General features: G+C 45.5%; 1 protein-coding gene across 7 annotated transcripts; it reads left to right on the top strand.

The window, feature by feature from the left end:
• Positions 1-47: 47 nt before the first annotated feature.
• On the top strand, positions 48-22,987 carry EXD2 (exonuclease 3'-5' domain containing 2). 7 transcript variants are annotated; one of them, XM_054828560.1, is made up of 10 exons: positions 48-501; positions 885-988; positions 12,810-12,951; positions 13,856-14,112; positions 15,167-15,293; positions 16,090-16,412; positions 18,742-18,848; positions 19,065-19,200; positions 19,986-20,342; positions 21,505-22,987. In XM_054828560.1, exons 4-10 carry the CDS (start codon positions 13,898-13,900, stop codon positions 21,719-21,721), a joined length of 1,482 nt encoding a protein of 493 aa, XP_054684535.1. In that variant the 5' UTR covers positions 48-501; positions 885-988; positions 12,810-12,951; positions 13,856-13,897; the 3' UTR covers positions 21,722-22,987. The 7 variants fall into 7 exon arrangements, with proteins under 7 accessions (XP_054684535.1, XP_054684532.1, XP_054684534.1 ...); XM_054828557.1 differs by having other exon boundaries at positions 12,542-12,951; XM_054828559.1 differs by lacking the exon at positions 12,810-12,951 and having other exon boundaries at positions 48-533.
• Positions 22,988-23,360: the final 373 nt, after the last annotated feature.

The following is a 23,360-nucleotide window of genomic DNA, read 5'->3' as shown; positions in this document are numbered from 1 at the left end:
GCAGAGAGGTGTTAGACACTCCGCCGCTTCCTGATCCCGCTGGCTCCTCCCCGCTCCCCTCCGCAGCTGATCCTCAGCTGCAGCCCGCGCCTCCCCGCCGCTCCCGGCCCGACTCTAACGTCGCGCCGCCGCCGCTTTTTAACTCGCTCCTGTAACGGTGCGGGGGGGGGACGAATAAATCCGCGACTCCGAAGACCTGCGGTAGGACGTTTGCCGCCGCTGCTGCTCACGGCCGGGTTGCGCTGCCTGATGGGCGGCCCGGCCCGGCCCGGCCCGACCCGACCCGCCGGAGGGGCTTGCCGCCGCCAACGGCCCCGCGGCCGGTGCGGAGGGGACGGCGGGCAGGTGCTGCCGCCGCGAGCGGGCGTCGTCCCCGGTTGAGGTGAACGGGAAGAGACCTTTCCGGAGCCACGGCCAGCCCGCCGTGGGGTGCGAGGAGTGCCCCGCGGGGTCCTGCGGACAGCTCACCGGAGGGAGGATGAGACGAAAAAACCGCCCCACGTGCGTACTGTTGGCAGTGGGGTTTGCTCTCTGTAAGTGGTGAGCGATTTCTGTGGGATTTCCGAATACTGTGTCTTCAGAATTTTGTTGATTTTATTTTTTTCTTTAAGGCAGTTTTTATGGAGCTGTCAGAAGTTTTATCGCTTGATCTCTCCTGCTCCTACCTGAGCAACACTGAAAATAGGAGGGTCACCCCTTCTCAAATAAGCAGACCTCTCTGCAGCCCCTGTTAGAAATATAGATTAATTTTCTTCTCTTCAGAATTAACAAAACCTCAAAAGGCAGCCAGCTAAACAGTTGGAACTGATCTGTGTTGTCCTTCACCCTTTTACAACGCCCTAACCCGTGTGTGTGTGGTAAAAAATATCTTTTGTCTTTCACAGGACCCTGTCCCTCACATGTTAACGCGTGATGCTGTGTAAGATGCAGGAGTGTCATTTGAATGGCGTGTAGCCCCCAGTCCTGCCACACAGAGCCTGACCACAAGGTGAGTGGTCCCAGACCTGCGGCTTGAAACTTTCAGGTCTGTGTTTCCCCACAGGTGTAGGTGAACTGGCACCAGTACCTAGGGAAGATACAGTTTTCAGAAAGTGAGGAATTAGCCTGATGGTACTGGCCTTCTCTGTGTGGAAGTGTACCTGATGGGAATTAGGAGTCTCCAGACTTTAAAACAAGTAAACAAACAAACAAAAACTGACATAAACTGTGGTGTGGCAACATTACTGGGTACTGTTAGACTGCTGCCATGTTCCAGTGACAGCATTTCAGCAGAAATTGCAATTATTTTGTTATAGAAGGTCAGTTAAGTTCTTTGGGATTCTTCTTGGCTAAGATTACAGAAAGAACATGAAATTCTATAAACCATGCTTCTTACTTGACAACACTATAGTCTTACTTTTAACATCTAACAAAAGAAAATAACAAACTTTTCACTTCTAATCGGAATAAAAAGAATCTAAGAAAATACAAAAAAGATGCAAGAACATTTCTTGCATTTCAGCTTTGTATATAACTTTTTTCCATATGTGTTATCAATGTCAGATATGTCAGAACTTAATTAAAGGTATAATAATTTGAGAGGAATATCCAGACACAGTCTGTTAACTGTTTTCTGTTAGCATGATTAATTAACAATGTTAATACTGAAGTGAAAATCAAGAACACTTAATCTCTTCTGCATCTGAGCTATATGAAGATTTTTTTCTAGTTATAATATATATAGTAGTTGTTGATGGCCAACTATTGCTATGTAACATGTCTTGCAAGCCTCAGTATAGAGAGGCAAAGACCCTGTCCATCATGATTTGTGTTTGTTACCTTAGCTGCAGACACAGGTAAATTGCACTGGTATAAATCATATTTTATAGCTCTCTTGCTTGCATGCCATGAAATTCTGCACCATTACAATTATATCAGAAACTGTTGCTCACATCTGAATTCTCAACATAGGTAGGTGGCATTACATTTTTCTACCTATAGACTCTAAACTGACCCCATTAGTTTGTATTCCATTCTCTCCTCTATAATTTTCATATAGCTCACATCACCATATGATCTGAGAGCCTTCTCGAAATACATTGCAGAATCATAGAATGGTTTGGGTTGGAAGGGACCTTAAAGATCATCTAGTTCCAACCCCCCTGCTGCGGGCAGGGACAACGCAGGTTGCTCAAAGCTCCATCCAACCAGGCCTTGAACACTGTGGTTGTCACTTTTGTCACACATGGTTCACTTTCTCCTCTTTCCTAAAGTATTGTTTACGTTGGATATCTTTGGCTTCTGTATTGAAATAAATAGGTGTAGGAGCCTTCCAGTTGAAATGCAACACAATAAAATCTTCAGTGCTTTTTCTCCGTGTTTTGCTGGATCCAGTCTCTAGGAAAGCAGTGTACTTACATGGACAAACAGAAAGAAATTATTTCCTAAACCCCCAGTGCCAGGATTTTCAGGAAAGATTAAAATGATGTTTTTTTCAAAATCACATTTGTAAGCAGTCAGAAAGAAGATACCATGTTGTCAGAATTTGAAAGAAAAATAAAGAAGTCTGCCAACCTTTCCTGCTAAATGCAATATTCTCTCACGTGACTGTATAGGTTAGAGAAGAAAGTGTTGGTAAGCATTCTTTTTGCTCTCTGATTCCTTTGTTTGAATTAATTTTGAAAATATATAACACCTAAGGAAATTATCATGAGCTATACTGGTAACATTTTCCTTTGAAAATAACACGTTGCTGTGTTAATAATGCCAGAGTGCTGTAATCTCTCTAAAACACATACGCTATTGGCCTGAGTCATGCTGACATAGTGTCAATGAAGCATCTTCTTCTACTTTAGTAAGAACCTTCTGCAGCTCGGAATGGAATTGAGGTATGGACAGTACTTAGTCAAACAGATTGAACTTTATCAAGTTACTGTTCTGTCGGACATGTTAGCTTAGCATGCAGGGTGCTGTACTGAGACTGAATGTCACAGACCAAAGTGGATTGAGCCTGGCCAGACTCAACAGGCAGAGTAAGTCAGGGTCTGTTTGTACGCACTGCTTGAGCAGCTGAATTCTGTAGGATGTTTATAGTCTCCTCCATGCCTCAAAAGCAGCATGAAACAAAGAAGAAAAAAAAGTTTTGATTTGAATTTCAATAAGTGGGCAATAGAGAGGAGGAGTCAACTGGAAAGGAAATGGCGAGATAGTTAACAGGGTGGCGACTTTCAGAAGATGCTCTTGAAAATGAAGATGAGTAAATAATTGATGCAATACAGAAGAGGGAACTAGCAGAATGCTTCAAACAGAGAAGTGGTGTGGTCCGAGTAATGATCTACGTAAACAATCTTGGGTTGTGGTTTCAGAGTTGCTAACTCAACACACAGCCCGGTCTCCAGCAGCACTAAATTGATCTGGATCAGGCATGGCCATGGTGTCACATTGCTCTCACATTAGTTTCTGCCCATGCTACAGAGATTTCGTTCTGCCTCTGGAAGGACTGACAATACCTGATCTGGTTTTAATGTCTGCTGGTACAAAACTATCACTTCAACATTTTTTTTGAACAAATTTGAATTGGCAGAATGAGTTAAATTGCATTAGTGGTTTTCATTTGATGGCTCTGGCATATTTGATCATTAATAGGAGGCCTACAGTCAGCTTTACTGTATTGTCAGATCATGGCATTTACAGCAGTTAATCACTGTTGTGTTATGAGCTGTGTTGGTTAATGCTGGAGGGAGAGGTACTGGGGCAGTCTGGGTATGGAAGCAAGAGACCTAAACAAGGGTCTTAATTGCATTGATGGATCAAAGGACTTTTGTCTTAGAGATACCATATAGATGAAGTCTAAAATTTAGATGTATCCTGTGTTCCAGGATCTAGAAAGAGGTTTCAGTCAGAGCTGACAGTTGACATACAAGCTCGAGTGGCAGGTAGACTGGTGATGTTATCCCCAGGTATGCACAAAGAAGATAATAAGAGGCCTTTCAGGAAAAGAAAGAGCCATGTTCTAGCTCTGCTGAGCTTTAACTTCCTGTTAGTCATCCACAGACAAGAGAAAAAGGCTATGACTGGAGTTTGGATAGAGGGAGATAGCTCTGGGGAAAGGAGTAGATCTGTAACTAATCTGCAGAGAGATGTTAGTTGTATTTATATTTCAGATAAGATAACTCAGTGATAACGTGGGAGAATGAAAGGAGAAGACCAAGGATACAGCTCTGTGAGAGTCTGTCAAAGAACACTTAGAAGGAAGGCTTAAATAGGTAAAAGGAAAAGATTTTAAATGAAGTATGGTTGATTGTCAGGTCAGAGAGGATGAGGTTTACATACATTCTTCTGAGCTCTCTTGAACCTTTGAATGGCTTTGGTTAATCCAGAGTGGAAATGGAGAAGTTTGGACACATAAATATAGATGTCTATGGAGTGAGCCTAGAAGTGAAGGAGAGAAAGAGCAGTTATTAAAGAGGAAAGTAAGGCTGTTCATTTGTTTGTTTGTACCATTTTTTATCTTTGAGGAGAAATGGAAAGAAAAGGTGGGTAAGCCAAGAAGACTATGTCATATTTTAGTCATGTCATTTTTTAAAAATAATTTTGCTTGTGGAATTTATTCCCTCTAGTGGAAAGTAGATGGCTTCTGGGCTTCTCACTAATTTCACAGACCAGAAAGGTGGGAAAACATTTTTTCTCTCAAACATCTCCCCTTGGGGCTGTTCAGTGAAAGATGTAGCTTTAACATGCAGCTGAGCCAATCTAATGACTTGTGGCCACCAAAAGGTGTCTTTCTTTTTCGTGGCCATGTGTTCTGTCCCTTTCTTTGTGCTGATGCTGCTACTCATTAGACCTGCTTGTCTGTGGTTTTACTGAGTTCGTTTGGCTCATGGATGTGTTCCAAGGAGTGCCAGAATCAGCACAGGCTAGTCAGCAGTGCCCAGGTGGGAGTGGAGTTTTGGGAGGTGGGGGGTGTCACCTTCTCAGCAGCTGTGAACTGTGAGGCCAGCTTAGTGTGCCTTCTGGAATTGAACCACTGGGGTAAGTTAAGCAGCTCTTCAAGAAACAGAATTGTGAAATTCTTCTCTATACCTACATAAGCAACTAAAGAGTTGACAATTAATGAAGAAATATGGTGATGAATGTTAATACAACTCATCCTCATGGGATCAATCTGGCAGCTCACACCTCTGAGAGCAGTTTGTTCAGATTCTTTGCAAAACCTGCAAACTCTGGCAGATCCCTGTAGTGAGTTGCCACTGATTCATCTTTTGGCTTAGGATGTAGTTTCGCTGAGATCTGGCTCTATGGTGAGCTAGTTCAAGGAGTTAAACCAGAAGAAATCTATTTTTTGCTGTGCTAGCTTTCTGCTTGCTTAATTCCTTTAGTCAAACTGGCACCAGTGTTTGCAGAAGTGAGGCAGTAGAATCTGGGTAATTCTGGGCAGCCTGCCTAGACTTTAGTAAAGCCTTTGACACCATTTTCCACAGCATTCTCCTGGAGAAACTGGCTGCTCGTGGCTTGGATGGCATACTTTTCGCTGGGTAAAAAGCCGACTGGATGGCTGGGCGCAAAGAGTTGTGGTGAATGGAGTTACATCCAGTTGGTGGCGGTCCCAGAGCTCAGTACTGGGACCAGTTCTCTTTAATACCTTTGTCAGTGATCTGGACAAGAGGATTGAGTGCATCCTCAGTCAGTGTGCAGACAACACCAAGTTGGGTGGGAGTGTTGATCTGCTTGAGGGTAGGAAGGCTCTACAGAGGGATCTGGACAGGCTGGATTGATGGGCTGAGGCCAACCGTATGAGGTTCAGCAAGGCCAAGTGCCCTGTCCTGCGCTTGGGTTACAACAACCCAATGCAGTGCTACAGGCTTGGGGATGAGTGGCTGGAAAGCTGCCTGGCAGAAAAGGACCTGGGGATGTTGGTCGACACCTGGCTGAGTATGAGCCAGCAGTGTGCCCAGGTGGCCAAGGTGGCCAACAGCATCCTGGCTTGTATCAGGAACAGTGTGGCCAGCAGGACTAGGGAAGTGATCGTCCCCCTGTACTCAGCTCTGGTGAGGCCTCACCTCGAGTACTGTGTTCAGTTTTGGGCCCTCCACTACAAGAAAGACATTGAGGTGCTGGAGCATGTCCAGAGAAGGACAACGAATCTGGTGAAGGGTCTAGAGAACAAGTCTTATGAGGAGTGGCTGAGAGAACTGGGATTGTTTAGCCTGGAGAAAAGGGGGCTGAGGGGAGACCTTATCGCTCTCTACAACTACCTGAAAGGAGGTTGTAGCGAGGGGGGTGTTGGTCTCTTCTCCCAAGCAGTAAGTGCTAGGACAAGAGGAAATGGCCTCAAGTTGTGCCAGGAGAGATTTAGATTGGATATTAAGAAATATTTCTTCACCAAAATGGTTGTCAAGCACTGGAACAGGCTGCCCAGGGCAGTGGTTGAGTCACCATCCCTGGGGTATTTAAAAGACATGTAGATGTGGTGCTTAGGGACATGGTTTAGTGGTTGGTCTTGGCAGTGTTAGGTTTATGGTTGGACATGATGATCTTAAAGGTTTTTTCTAACCTAAATGATTCTAAGAATGCCTACAGATAGAAGGGAGAAGTAGAATTGCCTTTTCAACAGGAGCTAAACCTTCTATCCACCTTGTTGCTGTGTGAAACTCCACCTTTAGGATGTGGATCCGCAGCTGATTGATCTCATTTTGACTTTTTGATGAAAGAAGCGGTCCTACTGCCTCCCTGGTATCAGCCGTGTTAAAACAAACCTTGCTCAAAATGACTTGTTTGAATATGTAGTCATGGGGTTACTAGCATCGACACAAGGAAGATAAATTCACATTAGGCATTGAAATGCGAGTTTGGCTTTCTTCTGTAGCTTGGGATGGGGCCCCAAACAGAGTGTTATTAATGAGCTAGTGGGGACTACATGCAGCTCTGCTCATTGTCTGCTAACAGCAATTTAAGTCTTGACTGGAGCCTCTTTCCTTTGATATTCCATGATCATTGATTTTCCTTTGAACACTGAGTCATTTAACCTAGTCTTCTCCCTGTTAAAGGATGAGCTAATGTGATTATAAAAATTTTTTTTCTGTGATCAGCAGAACGAGTGAAGCCTGGTTTCCTGTGGACTTGTCCTGATGTGGCACTGTTGTGTGGATTCTCATATGTATATTAAGCAGTGTCTGCACACACTTGCCATTTTATCAGTAACAGCTTTATTAGGGTCTGTTTCATCTATTTGGCTTTGTATTTCACAGAAGTTACCTTTGTACAAATTTAGATGGAATTGGGCAATGGCTTAAACATGCTTTTTTGGCAAGGAAAGGGGGGAAGAAAAGAGACCCACGGGCAGAAACACCAACAGACAGCGTAATTGCATAAGCCTTCTTTCCTTAGGAAATCAGGCTAAAAATGAGTCAGATCAGGCTAGAGAGACAGAAGGAAAAGTAAATCTCATTGTTTACCGTGTAAAGGCTTCCAGATACCTGCTGCAACATATTTCTTATAAGTAAGGGTAAGCCAGCAGTTGGTGTCTACTCACTCGGTTACCTTCTCATCTTCAGCAATGTCCCCATCAGGCTTTGGGAACGTGTTCTTTTGCCAGAGTGCACTCATGCATCAGTTGCTTTCATTTATTTTTAATTTAACCTTTATACTTGAATAAATGGCTTTGTAGGTAGTAAGACAAGCTGTTAGAGACTTGTGGTTTACAGGACTCTGTTTATGTCAGTGATGCCATGAAAAATAAAGGCTTTAAATGCAGCCAAGGATACAATCCCGTTAGTGTAGAAAAGCTAGACTCAGGGGTTCCATTATATAGCATCTTCTCTGTGAGACTTTCACTGTGTAATAAATGCTGGGGTATTTTATTGTTTTCCTCTGTTTTGTGACTTTACACTTAAGCTCCTATTACCTTAGAAACTAAAATAAACAATTTGTAAAAGGAAGAACTGGCCTATTTCAGATTTCTGGGTGGATGCCAGCTTATTACAAATGGGTCCAGCTACGAACAAATTTTGCAGGTTTGATTCAGATTTGGTCACTATTCTGACATCACCTTGAGCTCTGATAGAGTTCCCTTACGAATGCCTTTCCTACCCTACACAGGGCAGCTGGATCCTGGAGCCCAGCCACATCGGCTTCTTGGGGTCTCCTTCCAGTCACTTGGGCCTTGAGATAAGTCTGTCATGTCCCCAGATGTTAACTCTTTTCCTTGAACTAGTTTACAGCTGGATTAGTTCCCTGATTCTCCGACCCTGTCATTACAGAAATGCTGGTGCTGGAGCAAGGGAGCAGGGAGCGAGCAGGCAGGCAATCGGGTTGAACAGGAAATGCAGGACTACCCTTCCAAGTGGCAATCCAGGTTTATGCTAGATTACAATGACCATGTAGAACAAAGCATTATACATTGGGGGTGGGTGGGTGTGAATGAAAGAGGGAGGGAAGGAGGGAGAACATGTCCATCTGACTGTGGTAGCTCGGTTATAGCCAGACCCTTCCAGCTTTTTCTCCTGAGTGTGTATGTGATGCACTTTTCTCCTGAGCATGAGTCATGTGATGAGCTTCAGAGTAGAGCTGGCTCCTGCTTGGTGACCTCCATTTCAACTGGTCAGCTGTGTCTGGTCCAGGGGATCATAGGGGACGGGCAGAGAAGCTGTGGCTGGGTTGCAACTGTAAGGGAGATGCAGACCTTCCTTGTAGAGGAGAATGAACTGGAGACAAGATGTGTGAGTTACTGCAGTGTGTGAGATTGCAATGCTTTGTAACCCCCAGTGGATAAATATAAAAATGGATAAAAATTTCTTTACTATAGAGCAAGATTGAGGGTCTTTGCAGAAAGACATTATACAGAAGCTGAAACTCTCGTGTAAAGCATTTGTATGTTCAAAATACAGACACAAGTCAATGGAAGACAAACTTTCCTGATGTGACCTGTGCTGGTTTTGGCTGGCATAGAGTTAGTTTTCGTCATAGTAGCTGGTATGGGGCTGTTCTGGATTTGTGCTGAAAACAGTGTTGATAATACAGAGATGTTTGCATTATTGCTGAGCAATGCTTACACAGAGTCAAGGCCTTTTCTGCTCCTCACACCACCCCACCAGTGAGTAAACTGGGGGTGCACAAGAAGTTGGGAGGGGACACAGCTGGGACAGCTGACCCCGACTGACCAAAGGGATATCCCATACCATATGACATCATGCTCAGCATATAAAGCTGGGGGAAGAAGAACGAAGGGAGAGGACATTGGGAGTGATGGTGTTTGTCTTCCCAAGTCACCGTTACCGGTGATGGAGCCCTGCTTTCCTGGGGATGGCTGAACACCTGCCTGCCCATGGGAAGTGGGGAATGAATTCCTTGTTTTGCTTTGCTTGTGTGGACAGCTTTTGCTTTACCTATTAAACTGTCTTTATCTCAACCCACAAGTTTTCTCACTTTTCCGATTCTCTCCCCCATCCCACCAGGGGGAGTGAGTGAATGGCTGCGTGGTGCTTAGTTGCCAGCTGGGCTTAAAGCAGGACAGACCCCAGCACCAGTGAGACCTGACATGATCACACCATCCTGGGCTTAGACCAGGTGCTTAGAACAAGCAGCTGTTTAAGCTTTAATGGCCTGGTCATCTTATTTTTGATAGGGAGAGGGCCGTATTTGCTCAAAGTGGTGTTATTCTGGAAACCAGCTGTGTTCCTTGTTTGCTATCAATCGGTCCCTACCTCATTCCTGAGTTAAAAAAAAAGGGGGGAGGGAAGAAGCAATCATTCACCTACAGACAGAAAAAATACTGCTTCTGTGGAGATTTTTCCCTGATGACAGCCATTAGCTGCTTTGTTGCACCCCTTGGACAATCTGTCTGCTAAATGCCAAGTCTCTGCTAGGGAGATCCTCCTACCCTGATGATTACATTGCAAGTGGCGAAGTTAAAAAATGAAATGTGATGCTGACTGTCACATTGTCAATTTAAAGCAATGTTTCCTGAGGTTTCAGTTTCTCCTTCAGATGCAAGTAGCTGGAATTCTAACAGCACAACAATTGGGAAATATGGGGAATTGCAAAGGGATTAAAAGAAATTGGGTTCTTGGATCCCTTTTGGTTGCAACGGAATTTGGGCTGGAAACTCGTTTGCTTTTTGACAATCTTGGCCTCCAGACTTGATGATGATAACCCTGAACACGGCAGCTGGCTGTATTGTCATTATGTGTGTTGTGGTGTCACAGCTCTGACGTTCATGCTTGTTCCCCACACGTGAGCTTTGCCATAATTATCCCTCTGATAAACTCTCCAGCCTTTCCAGTTCATTTTGTCCCTTTTTGTTTTCTTCCACTTCGCCACTTTGGAGATGGCTACAATTTGCTTTTTATTTTCCCGTCTGCCTTTGCTCTTTAACCTCCCGTTCTCTCTGCTGCCCGTTCCCCGGCTGCCGCTTCACCTCGCAGCGCTGGGGTCCCGCTGCTGCCCGGGGAGGCGGGCAGCGCCGCTGCCTGCCCCGCTGCCCGGACTTGGCTTTGCCCGTCTGCTTCACGGCACTCTCCGGGCGCCGGTGGCTTCCTCGGCCCAGCTACCGCTTGCTCATCGAGTCACCCTGACTGCCAACAGCAAGCCTCTCTTCCACTTCAAAAATCTTCTATTTTACCAATACGCGATACCACAGTATTATTTTTTGAGGTGGTATCCCCGGTTGAAGGCACGCTAACGCCCGTGACCCCGCCAGTTCCCGCTGCTCCGCGCGGAGCTGCCAACACCGGCCCGTCTCCGGGCCGCCGCCCCGAGCACAGTGCCCGAGCCCCCACCCGGGTCCTGCCGCCCCGGGAGCGGCGTAACAGCCACAGAGGCGCTCCGCGGGTACGACCGGGGGCCCCAAGTGACCGAGGTGGCAGCGCACGCCTGCCGCGGAGGATCCGGACACGGCAGCCCGGAGGCGCCCCGGGGCTGCAGGCCGGGCCGGTACCCAGAGCCGCCGCGCACTCGGCCTCAGCCGCCCGGGCAGCAGCTGCCGTACAACATGGCAGCGCCCACCTCCCGCTCGCACCGCCGGGAAAGAGGAAGCGTCCGCCACTCTTAAGCCTCCCGGTGTGCGAGGCGACTACCCCGTGGGGAGTTCCTGCTGCCGGACACAACCGTTCCGTGGAGACGCAGGTAGCGAGCGAGCAGGTGGGCGCCCCGGCGGGGTGTCTCTGCGGCAGGGGCCGGGAGGGGAGAGGAGAGGAGAGGTTGCTGCGCGCATCGCGGGGGCGGGTCGCGCCGGCAGGTGCCCCGGCTGCGCAGGCCGGTGGGCCTGTGGCCTCCCTGGCCTGGCCTCCCGCCTGCCCGCTCCTCATGGGGACGGCACCCGGGCGTCTTCCCGGTAAAGCCTCGACTAAGCCTAAAACAGGCAGCGCCTTCCCCCTGTCGCCGTGGTGCCAAGGGACGCTGCGGGCCGCCCCTACCTGCCCCCATCCCGCCGGGCCTGCGGGGCGGCTCACAGGAGCGCTCTCTGCTCTCTCCGAGGGGGCCCGGCGGCGGCCAGGCCCCGGCCCCGAGTCCCCGGCCTGCCCCGCGCGTCGCCCTCGGCCCACCGCCGCCCCCGGGGCGGGTGGCCTGGGCCTCCTCGGCCTGGCCGGCGTCCCCGCGCACCGCGCTGGGGCTGGGCCGGGGGCGGTTTGTCTCATCGGGGCTTCTCCTGCCGGGGCGGGATGGGGCATCCGCACAGACCGGCTGCCTGGGGTGACAGGGCCGCGGTCTGCACCTGCACCCCCTGATTCCCAAAGAGGTGGCAGCTGTTGGACCGGGGGCAGAGGCCATAGGTGCGGGTGGCTCTCGTTGCTTTCAGGCTTCTCGCTCGGGTGAAGAAGTGAGAGTAAATTACCCGTCACATCACAAGTGTTCAGGCAGGTGTGCGTGCCTGTGCTCTGAATGCTCTTAGCGGTTGCGCAGGGCTGTAGTAGCACCGACACCACAGCTTCTGCTTGTGTCGAAGAGTGTGTACGGGAAGACCTTTAAAAATAACGTGGTGGGTTGGGGAGATGGGGATGCAGGGGCAGGGTTGATTTCAGTTTACTGAAGGGGAACTAAGCTTTTGTATGATAGAGGGAGAGCTATGTTAGAAATAGATGCTGCTTTAGGGCTTTTCAATGCCTGAAGAGCCGTTTGACCTTAATATGGATGTGAATGTAATGGACAATGCCTATTTTTAACTAATGCATGAATGGACATGCATATTCTGCAGCAATTTCTTTAAGTTGATCCGGTTCCAAACTGAGCTAAAAGATGTTGATAACAGTCCTGACGATTTTATTTTTTTTAAGTACCAGAGTTTGTGGAAGCATCTAGTTGCACCAGTATAAACCAGTGGATTCCCTTTAAGGTTTCTGGTGGTGTGATGAACAGCAGCATTCAGTCTCCTGTTGCTGCCCAGTCCACCACTGCAGCAGTCTGTCCCCTGAACCCCAGTCTATCAAACTGAGACCTGGTCCTTTTTCAGTTTGGATCACGAGTTGTGGCTAGAACCTTGGTATGATACCATTGGGTATATTTAGTACCTCTGAACACATTTCACTAAGTCGTCTTTAATTTCCACCTCTCTCCTTTTTCTTTGCAGGCCATGATAAAATCCTACAGTGCCGTTTTGAGTGGGTGAAGTGAAGGGGGGAAAAAGGGGAATAAAAAAAAATGCCCAAGCAAACAGCAGTGACGATTACTTTGGCAACCCTGCTGGGTATTGCAGTGGGGGGCCTGGTTTTGTGGAAAGCAACGCAGCGTCGGAAAGGAAAAGCATGCTGTAGTAGTCAGCAAGAGAAAGCAGTTATAAACTCGGGAGATGAAAAACTGATTAAGGCAGAGGATAAGGAGGTGCTTTCCTTCTTCAGATCTCCCACCTTTTCCTGGGTAGAGAGGACCCTTGGTGCAGACATAGTGATAGTTTCAGAGCAGGAGGAGTGGGATCGTGTTGAACCTTTGCTGAAAAAGGAGCTGGAGAAGCGGCCAGTGCTTGGAATTGATTGTGAGTGGGTGAGTGATCAAGAAGCTCTCTCCTTTAGGTTGGAAATTGCAATGGGAAATCATCTGGGGAGTGATTCCTTTCCTTGAACAACAGAACTGACTGTTGAAACTGCCTGTGTGATTATCTGTCATGACAGCAGTGAATTAGCCACTAATTTTGATTGTTCTCACATTTAAGTGTGCTGACTGCAAGTTTTTAATTCACTAGTTCTATTCATTTGCTGAACTCCTGTGGTAAATGGACTATACTAAATGTAGTGATAATTGTATGGCTAAAATACAGCATTATGTGTTTTGTATAATATCTCTTTAAAACTACTAGAAGTAGCTTGGGTTTACGCTATTTTAAATCCAGCTGCATAGTTAAGAAACAATTTCATAAGAATAATAAACTCAAAAAGGAGGATAATACTGATGTGTAAATATAACTCATTGGGACTTCCAGAAAACAAAGATTCTCTTCTGTTTGTACATTTGTCTGTGTGAATGCTCAAAACAGGCTTTGAGTCATATATAAAGCCTGGCTTTGCCATTATTTTGGCTGGAAATTTATTCACCCCACAGTCATTAGTATAAGCCACAGTTAAACAATGTGTTTGCCATAAGCATTTACGTAGTGTGTGGCTTTGTACGGATGTGGATTAAGAAATGTGTCTGATTTCTTCTACCAGCTCAGCTATGAGGGGGAAGGGTGAAAGGGGGAAAGTTTCTCTTGTACGAGTGTGGCAAGAAGTAGCTGACGGACAGTAATACTGTGAAACAGATCACAATTTACAGTAAAATTTGAGAGGTGATACTTGACTGTATAAACTGATAGATCTTTCCTGTCTTCAGTGGCCTCTTGCAATTTATTCCAGCCCCAGTACTGCTAAGAGTACTGTAACCCAGACTCTGACTTTTGTCTTCGTTTCAGGTTTCTGTGGAGGGAAGAGCAAATCCTGTATCCCTTCTACAGATGGCTTCTTCCAGTGGCCTCTGCATTATTGTTCGGTTGCCCAGGCTTGTTGCCAGTGGACAGACTATTCCAAAGACTCTGTTGGACATCATGGCAGATAGTGCTGTGTTGAAAGTTGGGGTAGGATGCTGGGAAGATGCTTGCAAGTTACTTCATGATTATGGTTTTCCAGTCAAAGGGAGTGTGGATCTCCGGTATTTAGCCATGAGACAGCGGTGAGTTTCTGAAACCAAACGCAGCTCTTTTTGAGGCATCATTTGAGTTGGGAATATTTTTAAAGTAATTTGTGTATGCTGAATGATACCAGGCAGGTAGGTCTGGAGTTCTCACAGTGGTTTTAGGGCATGGGCATTGATATCTGCAGCCCGAGAACATGTCATGCTTCTATTCTGTGGTCTTAATCAAAATTAAATCCTCATGAAGATTTCATATGCTAATTGTGTCTGTTAGTCGTCTTGTGCAATACCCATGTGGACTTTTCTGAGTATCCTGCTTCAGCTGGTAAGAAGTCCAGGCATAGTGATATAACACAGTGAGCGTGATCACCATGTCAACAGATGTTTGAATACACTGCCTAGAAGTATGGGGTAAATGTGCCAGGGGCACGTAAGTGGAACTACTGAATTACAGGATTTCTTGAAAAGTAGCTAAAATAAAGCAGCTCTATTTTTTTTCTTCTAATAACAATGCTTCCATTAAAAGGCTACAATTATGATGTCATTTTCTCATCCTTCATTCTTCCTAAGATAAAAAGTTTTACTTGGGAATATTCTTCATGTACAGTATATGCATGCCTGGGTGTATTGTTAGTGATCTGGGGCATGAGTTTGCTGACCTGATGGTGCCTTTTAGCACTGAGGATGGACTTCTTGTCTGTAGTGGCCAGGATTCCTCCAAGCCATTCCTGGCCCTTGTGCTCCTCATGAATCCCTGGAGCAGGCGGTCCATCGCTCTACGATAAACCTCTTCAGTTCAGAAGTGGGTAGTTCAGAGCCAAACGCTTCAGCCTTAAATGTTACCAACCCCTAGACTTGCCTGTTTTGGATATTGCAAGCTCTAGATAATTACTAAATCTAGAAAGGACATTTTAGCGGAGGGGAGGGAGAGGGCCTGTAAAGCTGACAGACAGCTGCGTGCTGTTTGAGTGGGAGTCATGCATCATGTGCATTATGTTCTGGCAAGTTCAGGGTGTATGAGGCCATCCGAATTTGCATGGGTGTATAGTTTCATTTTTAATATGTTTGTTTCACTTTCTTTGTTAAACTGAAGGAAGGATCTACTTCACAACTGCCTTAGCCTTAAGTCTTTAGCTGAAAAAGTCCTGAACTGCCCGCTTGACAAGTCTCCTCATGTGCGTTGCAGCAACTGGGAGGCAGAAGAACTGACACAAGATCAGGTGTGTCTTCAACTTAGTATTTTGGGAGGAAAAACGACCTTCTTAGTAGAGGCATTACAACAGGGAGTTCTGAGCCTCCTTCAAGTTCTGCCTCAAAACCTTATGTGTGATTGTGGTCTGAAGTTAATTTCAACTTCTGTGCCTGCATTTCCCTCTTCCGTGAAGATAATTTTCTGCTGTTCTCCCTGGATTCTTGACTCTTGTTTTCCTTTAGTCCTGAAAGATCTATAAGGCAAGATCCCTTGAAGAAGTGTTTGTGCACCCAAAACCTCACCGTTTTATTATTTTCTTTCTTCCAATCTATAGCAGTCAGTGCAATATTAAAGAGAGACCCTGGAAACCATATTCACCATCTTTAGACCATTATGGTTTCCCTCATTGCTCGCTTTCTTTTCAGTCATCGTGCAGATGTCTACAAAATCAGTGACCAGTAGAGGGAGTGACAGGATAAATAACCATACTGAATATTGGTAGACAGTGTGTCAAAAGTGAGCTTTTTTTTTTTAATTAGGGAGGGCTTGGTGGGACAGGAGGGTGTTTGAGGCCTGGCTGACCTGAAATTTTTTCAGTCCCTTGCAGTTCCTGGGGGCACCCATGAGTATTTCAGGTCTGACTGATCCTAAAAATCTGGGGTGTGGTGATGTTATGAAAGTGTCACTCAACTGCCAGAACTTTGTGTGAACTTCAAAAGGAAATAAATCCACCTTCTGGCTTTACTGTACCTAATGTTAACCACAGATAATGTTTGGGAGTGTTTGCTGTTTGTCAGTATCTCAATGCCTATACTTTTCTGCAGGTTCTCTATGCTGCAAGGGATGCCCAGGTCTCCGTGGCTCTGTTCCTTCATTTGTTGGGATTTGCCAACCTCCCTGCTACATCTGAAGGTGAAAACTCTGTTGCTGCTTGGGAAAAAGCACTGGGTAAATGCCGGGGCTTGGTGGATATCCCGTTTAGAGGAAGGAGGAGTGGCAGCACAGGAGAGAAGAGTGGGGAGGGACGCTCCCCTCAGAAAACAAAGAATCGGAAATCTTCGGTGAACGGCCAGCCCTCTGTCAGTCAGCAAATGAGAGATCCACGGAGGCAGAAGCGAAAGCCTCTGGGCGTGGGATATTCTGCAAGGTAAGTCTGTGAGAACGTTTTACTCCTTGTGCCACAGATGGAAAACTTTAAATGATGCCTCATGCTCTGCTCATTAAACCAAATGGCTAATATGAGCTAGGAAAGGAAACAAGGGACCCAACAGTTGTGGGAGCCAAATCCTCCTTCTGTTTTCCCCATTTCCCTCTAGGTGATACTGAAAGTGGGGGCAGCGTTCAGTCATGAGCAGGTTGAGGGGCTGTCTTCAGCTTTTGCCCTTCCTTCTCTTATGGAGGCATTATCTGGAAAGCAGAGTCCCAGCAGGAGGCAGTTTGCTGTCCAGGTGGCATTTACTGCCCCAACAGCTGTGCCCTGTCGCCTCCAGGGAGAAGGTGGCAACTGCATAGAGCTTGTCCTGTGAGCAGTCTGCCTCGTGGACTGCTGTTTGTACTGTGCTGCCCAGGTCACTGTGGGCACAGAGGTGTCAGGGTACTGAGCAGAACTGAAAGCTAAGGTTAGGAGGGATGAGAGAGGTTATGTGAGGTGCCAGGGGGCACAGGAAGGAACAGTCTGCAGCAGCATCAAAGCACTGCACTTCTGTGTTGGCTAGGGAGAGAGAGGAGGGAATGGTACTACTTTGACCTTGCAGGGGCAGCTGTTGCTGGATTAAGGATCCCTGAATTCCCCTGTCCCACAGGTGATTTTTGTGGAGCAAATCCTAAATTCTTACAGCCTTTTGCTAATGAAAGTTCAGTTGTTTTTAAATCAAAAAGAGTTGGAGAAGCCTCTTTAAGCTCAATACTGTGGAAGATGTGGAGAGTTAGTATGTTTGGTTTTGTTTGGATACAATCTAATAAAATTAATCACATGGATGTAGGAACTAAAATTGTCTGTAATTACCATTTGGAAAGAAAACCAGTCATTTTAGTGTTTGTTGTCTCCTTTTCAAGTTTATTGGATTGGCAATGAAGGCATTTTAATGCAGTCAATAATATTGATTTCATTAGCAGTCATTAATGGTATTGTGTTTTACCCAGCAAGTGCCTTCAGATTTTTTTTTTTCAGTTGGAGCCTGTGTCACACAAAACAGAAGGACAGCATCTCATGGGAGGATTAAAATTTAAGCAAAATTGCATTCCAAGCTCAATTGAGATCTCCCCATGTTTGTTTGTTTATTTATTTATTGTTTTTAACCGTGCTTGACTTCATGAGAGATCTGTAGACTCACTGTTTTTTTACAGTATCTCCAGCAGTTTGGCTCTGGTCTGTAATAAGACTGGATGCGATTTCAGAAGTCCTTTCCCACTCTTCCTTTCTTTAAGCCTGTTTAGTTTTAATGTTTATTCATTTAGAATTGGGAAGTACTCAAATTATTGTGGTGATTGAGCTGAACTGCTGATGCTCAGTGGAAGGAACCCTCCTGTATCATTAGTTTTGTTGGGGTTTTTTTCCCCCCCATGGACCTGGGAAGAAATCCTTTTGTCAGATTATATAGCCTGTGAATTAACCTTTTTAGAACATAGAGCTCTGCTGAGTATTTATTTATATGATGTACTGGAAAGAGAGGAAACTTTTCCACAGTGTATTGACATGTCTGTATCCCTGGCCGGTTTCTCCCAGGTGCTCCCCAAGCCCAGCCTGCTCTGCTCTTCAGTTTTCCTTGAAGGAGGTTGGCAGAGTAAGGAAACGTTTTCCTGCAAAGCAGAGCCCCTCCACACACTGCCACAAACCACCAGACACCGCTCAAGCAGGACTTTTTCCCACTGACTAAGGTTAGGTGCCTGTGTTTCAGAGGGCCTCAGCTCAGCTTCATTGTTCCCGTGGACTCATGTGTTTAGGTTCCCAGTGCTCCAAGAGCTTTTTTGTAGTATTTCTCTTGGATGAATGAAGTAATTGCCGTTCACACTGAGTTTTAGAAAAGTCATCTTAATAAAACATTAAGATACAGGCTTAGGCAGTTGATCCTTGAAATTGCCTTGCCTGTAAGTTGACACTCTCTTTTAGCTTACTCTTAGCTCATCATCCTTCTTAACTTCAATTCTTTTTTGTTTTCTAATGTAATTTTTTTTTTTAAATGCTGTCATCATTGATGGCATCTCTTGAAAACTGGGATTTAGAGTTACAATTCTATTGTCAGCAGGAGAGCAAAGACACCTTACAGTCAGTTGGTGAACCCCAGGTAAGTTTTTAGATGTTCTGCTTCCCTTAGCAGCAGCCTGTGCAGTGCTCAGCAGCCTTAAGTGTGTGTTTAGGGGCACTCCTGTGGTTTGGAGGAGGCTGCATGAAGTGCAGTGTGGAATGCATGGCTATAGAGAGCTCTGGTTTTTTGGCATGCTGTTATAGTTGCTGTAATGCTGCGCTTGTTTCATAGAAAATCTCCGCTGTATGACAACTGCTTCCTGCATGCACCAGATGGACAGCCCCTGTGCACCTGCGATCGCAAGAAGGCTCAGTGGTATCTGGACAAGGGGATCGGAGGTGAGCATACCAATTTTCCTGTTGGTATATGAAATAGAGCACTTTAGGGTTTTTTTGCCTTGTTTCTTAGATAAGTGGGCATGAATTTTTTGTATCCTTTCTTATCGGAAATACTGTTGGGGATTCACTAGGATGACTCCTACGTTTTAGTGTTGTTATTTTAGCTTTCAAATACAAATTTATCTTGAATATTCTCTATTGCCTTTACCCTTTCAGAGCTAGTTAGCACAGACCCATTTGTTGTGAAGCTGCGGTTTGAACCATCAGGACGTCCTGAGTCTCAAGTTGATTATTATCTGACAGTCAAAGAGAACCTGTGTGTTGTATGTGGCAAGCGAGAGTCCTATATCCGGTGAGTTTAGTGTGATAGGAGAACAATGCATCTTTTTAAACAGCACTGAGGGCTGCATCTAGTTTGGCATCCAGAAGCTTGGATAGCGGCCTGAAACATCATGCTTGTTCACATCCTGGATGGGCTATCGCTATTTGAATGCTCCGTAGTCGTATGTGTCTGGGTAAATTTGACAGTGAACAGGCCAACCTTCCCTCTTCTTCCAGAGGCTGGAGATACCGGTCCCTGGAGAGAACAAAGCATATGGAACATGTATGTGCTGCAGTTTGAATGACAGGGGGCAGCAGTATGCCAACACATGCTGTTCTGATGGCATCCCCTTCTGAAAATATCTGTACTATTCCTTCTGCTACTTAATTGTTAAATTTTTGAAAGGTTTAGGTGAGCCTGAAGCCCATGAGGTCACAAAGGGTGAGATTTTTGTCTTTGCAGCTGCTGTTTAGCTGAGAGATATGCTTGTCACACTGCATAGCTTATTTTTTTTTATAGTATGAATCACTTTTTTTTTTAAATTAAAGCAATGAATTTTTGGAAGGGGGAAAAAAAAGAGAAATGCAGAAAACCTGTGGAGAGAAGTACAAATAAAAAGAAGTTGCAGAATAGCATGCACTATTGTAGCAATATAAACAAATAAACCTATTGCTGCACTGAGGGTCCTGACCCTGGTGATCTTTGTTTTTCTGGACTTTTAGTATTAGTTGACCATTTGTGGGCCAGGAAGAGAAGGAACTGGGGAGTCACAGCTCCAGGCAAATATAATGAGCTGGCTGGCTTGTCTTCCCTAGGAAGAACATTGTCCCTCACGAATACCGAAGACACTTCCCCATCCAGATGAAGGACCACAACTCCCATGACGTGCTCCTACTCTGCACATCCTGCCATGCCATCTCCAATTACTATGACAACCATCTCAAGCAGCAGCTGGCTGAGGAGTTTGGTGCCCCCATTGGCTCTGAGGAAGGCGTGCGTCTGCTGGAGGATCCTCTGCGCAGGCAAGTGCGCTCCGGGGCCCGAGCCCTGCTGAATGCAGACAGCCTGCCTGACCCCCGAAGGGCAGAACTTCTGCAAAGCATCAAGGACTTCTTTAACACAGAGGCAGTCACCCCAGAGATGCTCCAGGAAGCAGCTGGTCTGGAAACCAGGTATAACAAGCCCATCAGTAGGTCTAACATTTTAGTCATTTATGCTGGAACGTAAGTTCAACAAAAAGTTTTCTACACATAGAGCCTTGGGTAAATATTATTGCAGAAAAATAAAATCCAGCAGGATTTGCAGAGCTGAGGATCACAGATGCTGACTTCCTCTCCTCCCCACCCCCCCAACTTTTTAACGAAAATAAACCAAAACCCATTGCTAGTCTCCTTGGGATATTGATGTATCTTTCCTAAAATAATGGTGTCAAGTTAAGGAGTGTCTCAGTTTCAGACTACTAGAAGCTGATCTGCACAGGAAAAATGAACCTCTAAAAGCATAACTTTATCCTTCGTATAAGCCTGCAGAGTCTGGATTTATAGTACTTTGATGTGTTTAACTAGAAAGCAAGGATAGGAAGGAGATAACTCTATGCGCTGTAGCCTAAGGCTCTAAGCAGACAAGCACACTCTTCATTTCTTACTGTGTTTTTGTTTATCCCCTTCTCCACTCAACCCAGCAGTGGTCTCTGTACTGCAACTCTTGTTTCTTCCCCTCTTTTCCTTTCTCTTCCATCAATCTCCTTCCATTCTTGCTCTCCAACTCCCCCCCCACTATTTTATACTTCTTTTGAAGGACAGATCAGGGAGGGAGACTGAAAAACAATCAAACCAGAAGTCTCCTCTCTTTCTCAAAGCCTCCCCAATTATCTTTTCTTAACTAGTATCTGGTCTCTGTCTGCATGTAGTTGGTATTTTCTCCTTGTTACGCACACCGTTGTTTGTAATGTGCCAATGTTATAACTCAGAACCTACCCAGGCAGGGAATTCAGTGGCAGGATCAGGGCTCTGGAGTGTCATATGGCTCTTACGTTGAGAAATTTGCAGTCTCCTGAGGAGCTTGTAATGGACCTTGAGAGCTTTGTTTAGTATTGCTATAAAAGAAGAACACTTTCTGAATTTAAGGAAACCAGCTTCCCAGTGTAACTGTGTTCCAGAAAGCAGTCTGGTGTTGAAGCAAAGCTTAAAACTCTCCCTCCTGGTTAGCTTACTTTGTGTCTGTAATTAAACTCCACAGCTGAAAGTATCTTCAGTGTCTTGCTGTTCGTAGTAGACAGATCTAGAGTCTGACAATGGGCTTGTGTGAAAATAAACTCTGCTTGTGTCCTGGCAGGATCTGCAATGAGAGCTACATGCCACATGGACTGAAGGTGGTGCAGTGTTTTGCTAAAGGAGGCCTGCGCTCCCTCATGCAGTTGGAGAGACGCTGGCGGCAGCATTTCTTGGACAGCATGCAGCCCAGGCACCTCCCAGAGCAGTGGTCAGTGGACCATAACCACATGAGGCTGATCCGGAAGTACGGGGAGGATCTTCACATTGAGCTGTCATGAGACTATCTTCCTGGACTCTAGGTAGTGTCTAATGGACACACGTAACTGAAGGTGGAAGGACTGGTTTTGTTTCTGTGTCTCCACTAACATCTGGGCCTGCTTTTGCAAACAGGCAGCAGTGGATCTGCCAGATTCGGCATTTTATAGAGTTAAATCCATTGACTTGAATTTTCAGATGGTTTGGAATTTTTAATCCTAGTCTGTCACTGGCTAGTTCAGTGCAAGAGTGGTGTGCTAAGGGAACTTGCCTTCTCAGAGTGACTATGGAGAGTTATTTTCTACCCCCTAGGATGGCTGATGCCTCCAGACCATCTCTCTTAACACAGAGCACAATATACAAACATTTCCAGGATATCCAACAGATATATATGCACCCTTAGGTGCACCTTGAGAGTCTCCTGATAAAAGTCGTTGCTTTCAGTGCAGTTGTACTCTGATGAGTTCTTCTCAGAGAAAACTCCCTGCCAGAGGGAGATTCCTCGTTTGGAAGTGGCAAAGAAACCTTACCTTTTTTGCAGATTCTGAGCTGTATCAGCATTGCGTATAGGCCTCAGTGAATTTCCTGGTGGCAGGTCCCTGATGAGAAGTGACACTCTTCTGGCAGTATGGAAGCACCCATGTCAAGTCTTTTCTTAAACAGCTTCCAGCAACACACATTCTATGAAAACATGTTATTTCCTACTTCCAGTTGTTTATCATGAATAGGTCTTGGTGGATACCTTTTCATATCAGACTGAAATGAGGTCAGGTGTCTTAAAAGGGATGAGAGGAACCAAATTTTATTTAATGACCAGCATCTTTAAGAGGTCAGACCACGTGTGGCAGAAAACTGGAAAATCTGGTGTTCTGTTCCTGGATTTGACTTGTGTGATGGTGAGCAGGTTATACTCTCTTCACGCCTGTTTCCCTGTCTCTAAAATGGGACTAATAATACTTACCTATCTATCTCACGAGGGTGTCGTGAGGCTTAATTAATTCATGTTTTTGTAAAATGCTTTGAAAATATAAGCTAGTGTCTGTTAATTATTACTGTTGTTTTTTAAAATGTGCTGCTGTCTGACTTTCTTAAATAGTCATGTTTTTTGCCTGGTGCTAGATCTTAGTTAAATATAACTTTTTAAAATATGTACTGCTTTCTGTGAAATCACTTTTGATGATTTTGATTGCATGAGATGAGTGTGCTTCTTCTGAATGATGAAGCTATGCTCAACTTTTATAGGTCTTTCTAAAGAAGTTGCAGTAAAACTCTGAAATCATACTTCACACTACTGTGTATAGCGCAGTTGACCCATATTTTAGTGTAACGTTTGGGCAGAATCATGGACCTGCTGCGATTGTGGCTGAAACTCTCCCTTATCAGATAATTCAAGAAATTTCACAGGCCAGGGGTGAAAAACCTGTTTGTAGCAGAGACTGTTTGAGATAAGTAGGAGCCATGGAGAAATGGTACATTAATGCTGTCCCAGAGGAGCTGCAGTAGCAGCCCGGGCACAGGGAATTAAAGGGTCATGATAAATACTACTTATCACAGAGCTGCAAATGAGACCAGTTTCATTCTAAGGGCAATTCTATTCCTTTCCTGTACCGCTGACAGGTCGTAACAAAAACCGATTTTGCCAAATGTGTTCTGTCTCTGTGC

This window comes from Grus americana, chromosome 5 (genome assembly GCF_028858705.1).
Source record: "Grus americana isolate bGruAme1 chromosome 5, bGruAme1.mat, whole genome shotgun sequence".
Taxonomy (NCBI): Eukaryota; Metazoa; Chordata; class Aves; order Gruiformes; family Gruidae; genus Grus; species Grus americana.
The sequence above is the reverse complement of the archived record's forward strand: the minus strand, read 5'-3'. Positions and strand labels throughout refer to the sequence as shown.

Coding starts and splice junctions, on each gene's coding strand:
- EXD2 (XM_054828557.1), top strand. CDS start 12,613: ATGCCCAAGCAAACAGCAGTGACGATTACTTTGGCAACCCTGCTGGGT. Junction 14,113..15,166: donor TATTTAGCCATGAGACAGCG/GTGAGTTTCTGA, acceptor GTTAAACTGAAG/GAAGGATCTACTTCACAACT. Junction 20,343..21,504: donor GCAGCTGGTCTGGAAACCAG/GTATAACAAGCC, acceptor GTGTCCTGGCAG/GATCTGCAATGAGAGCTACA.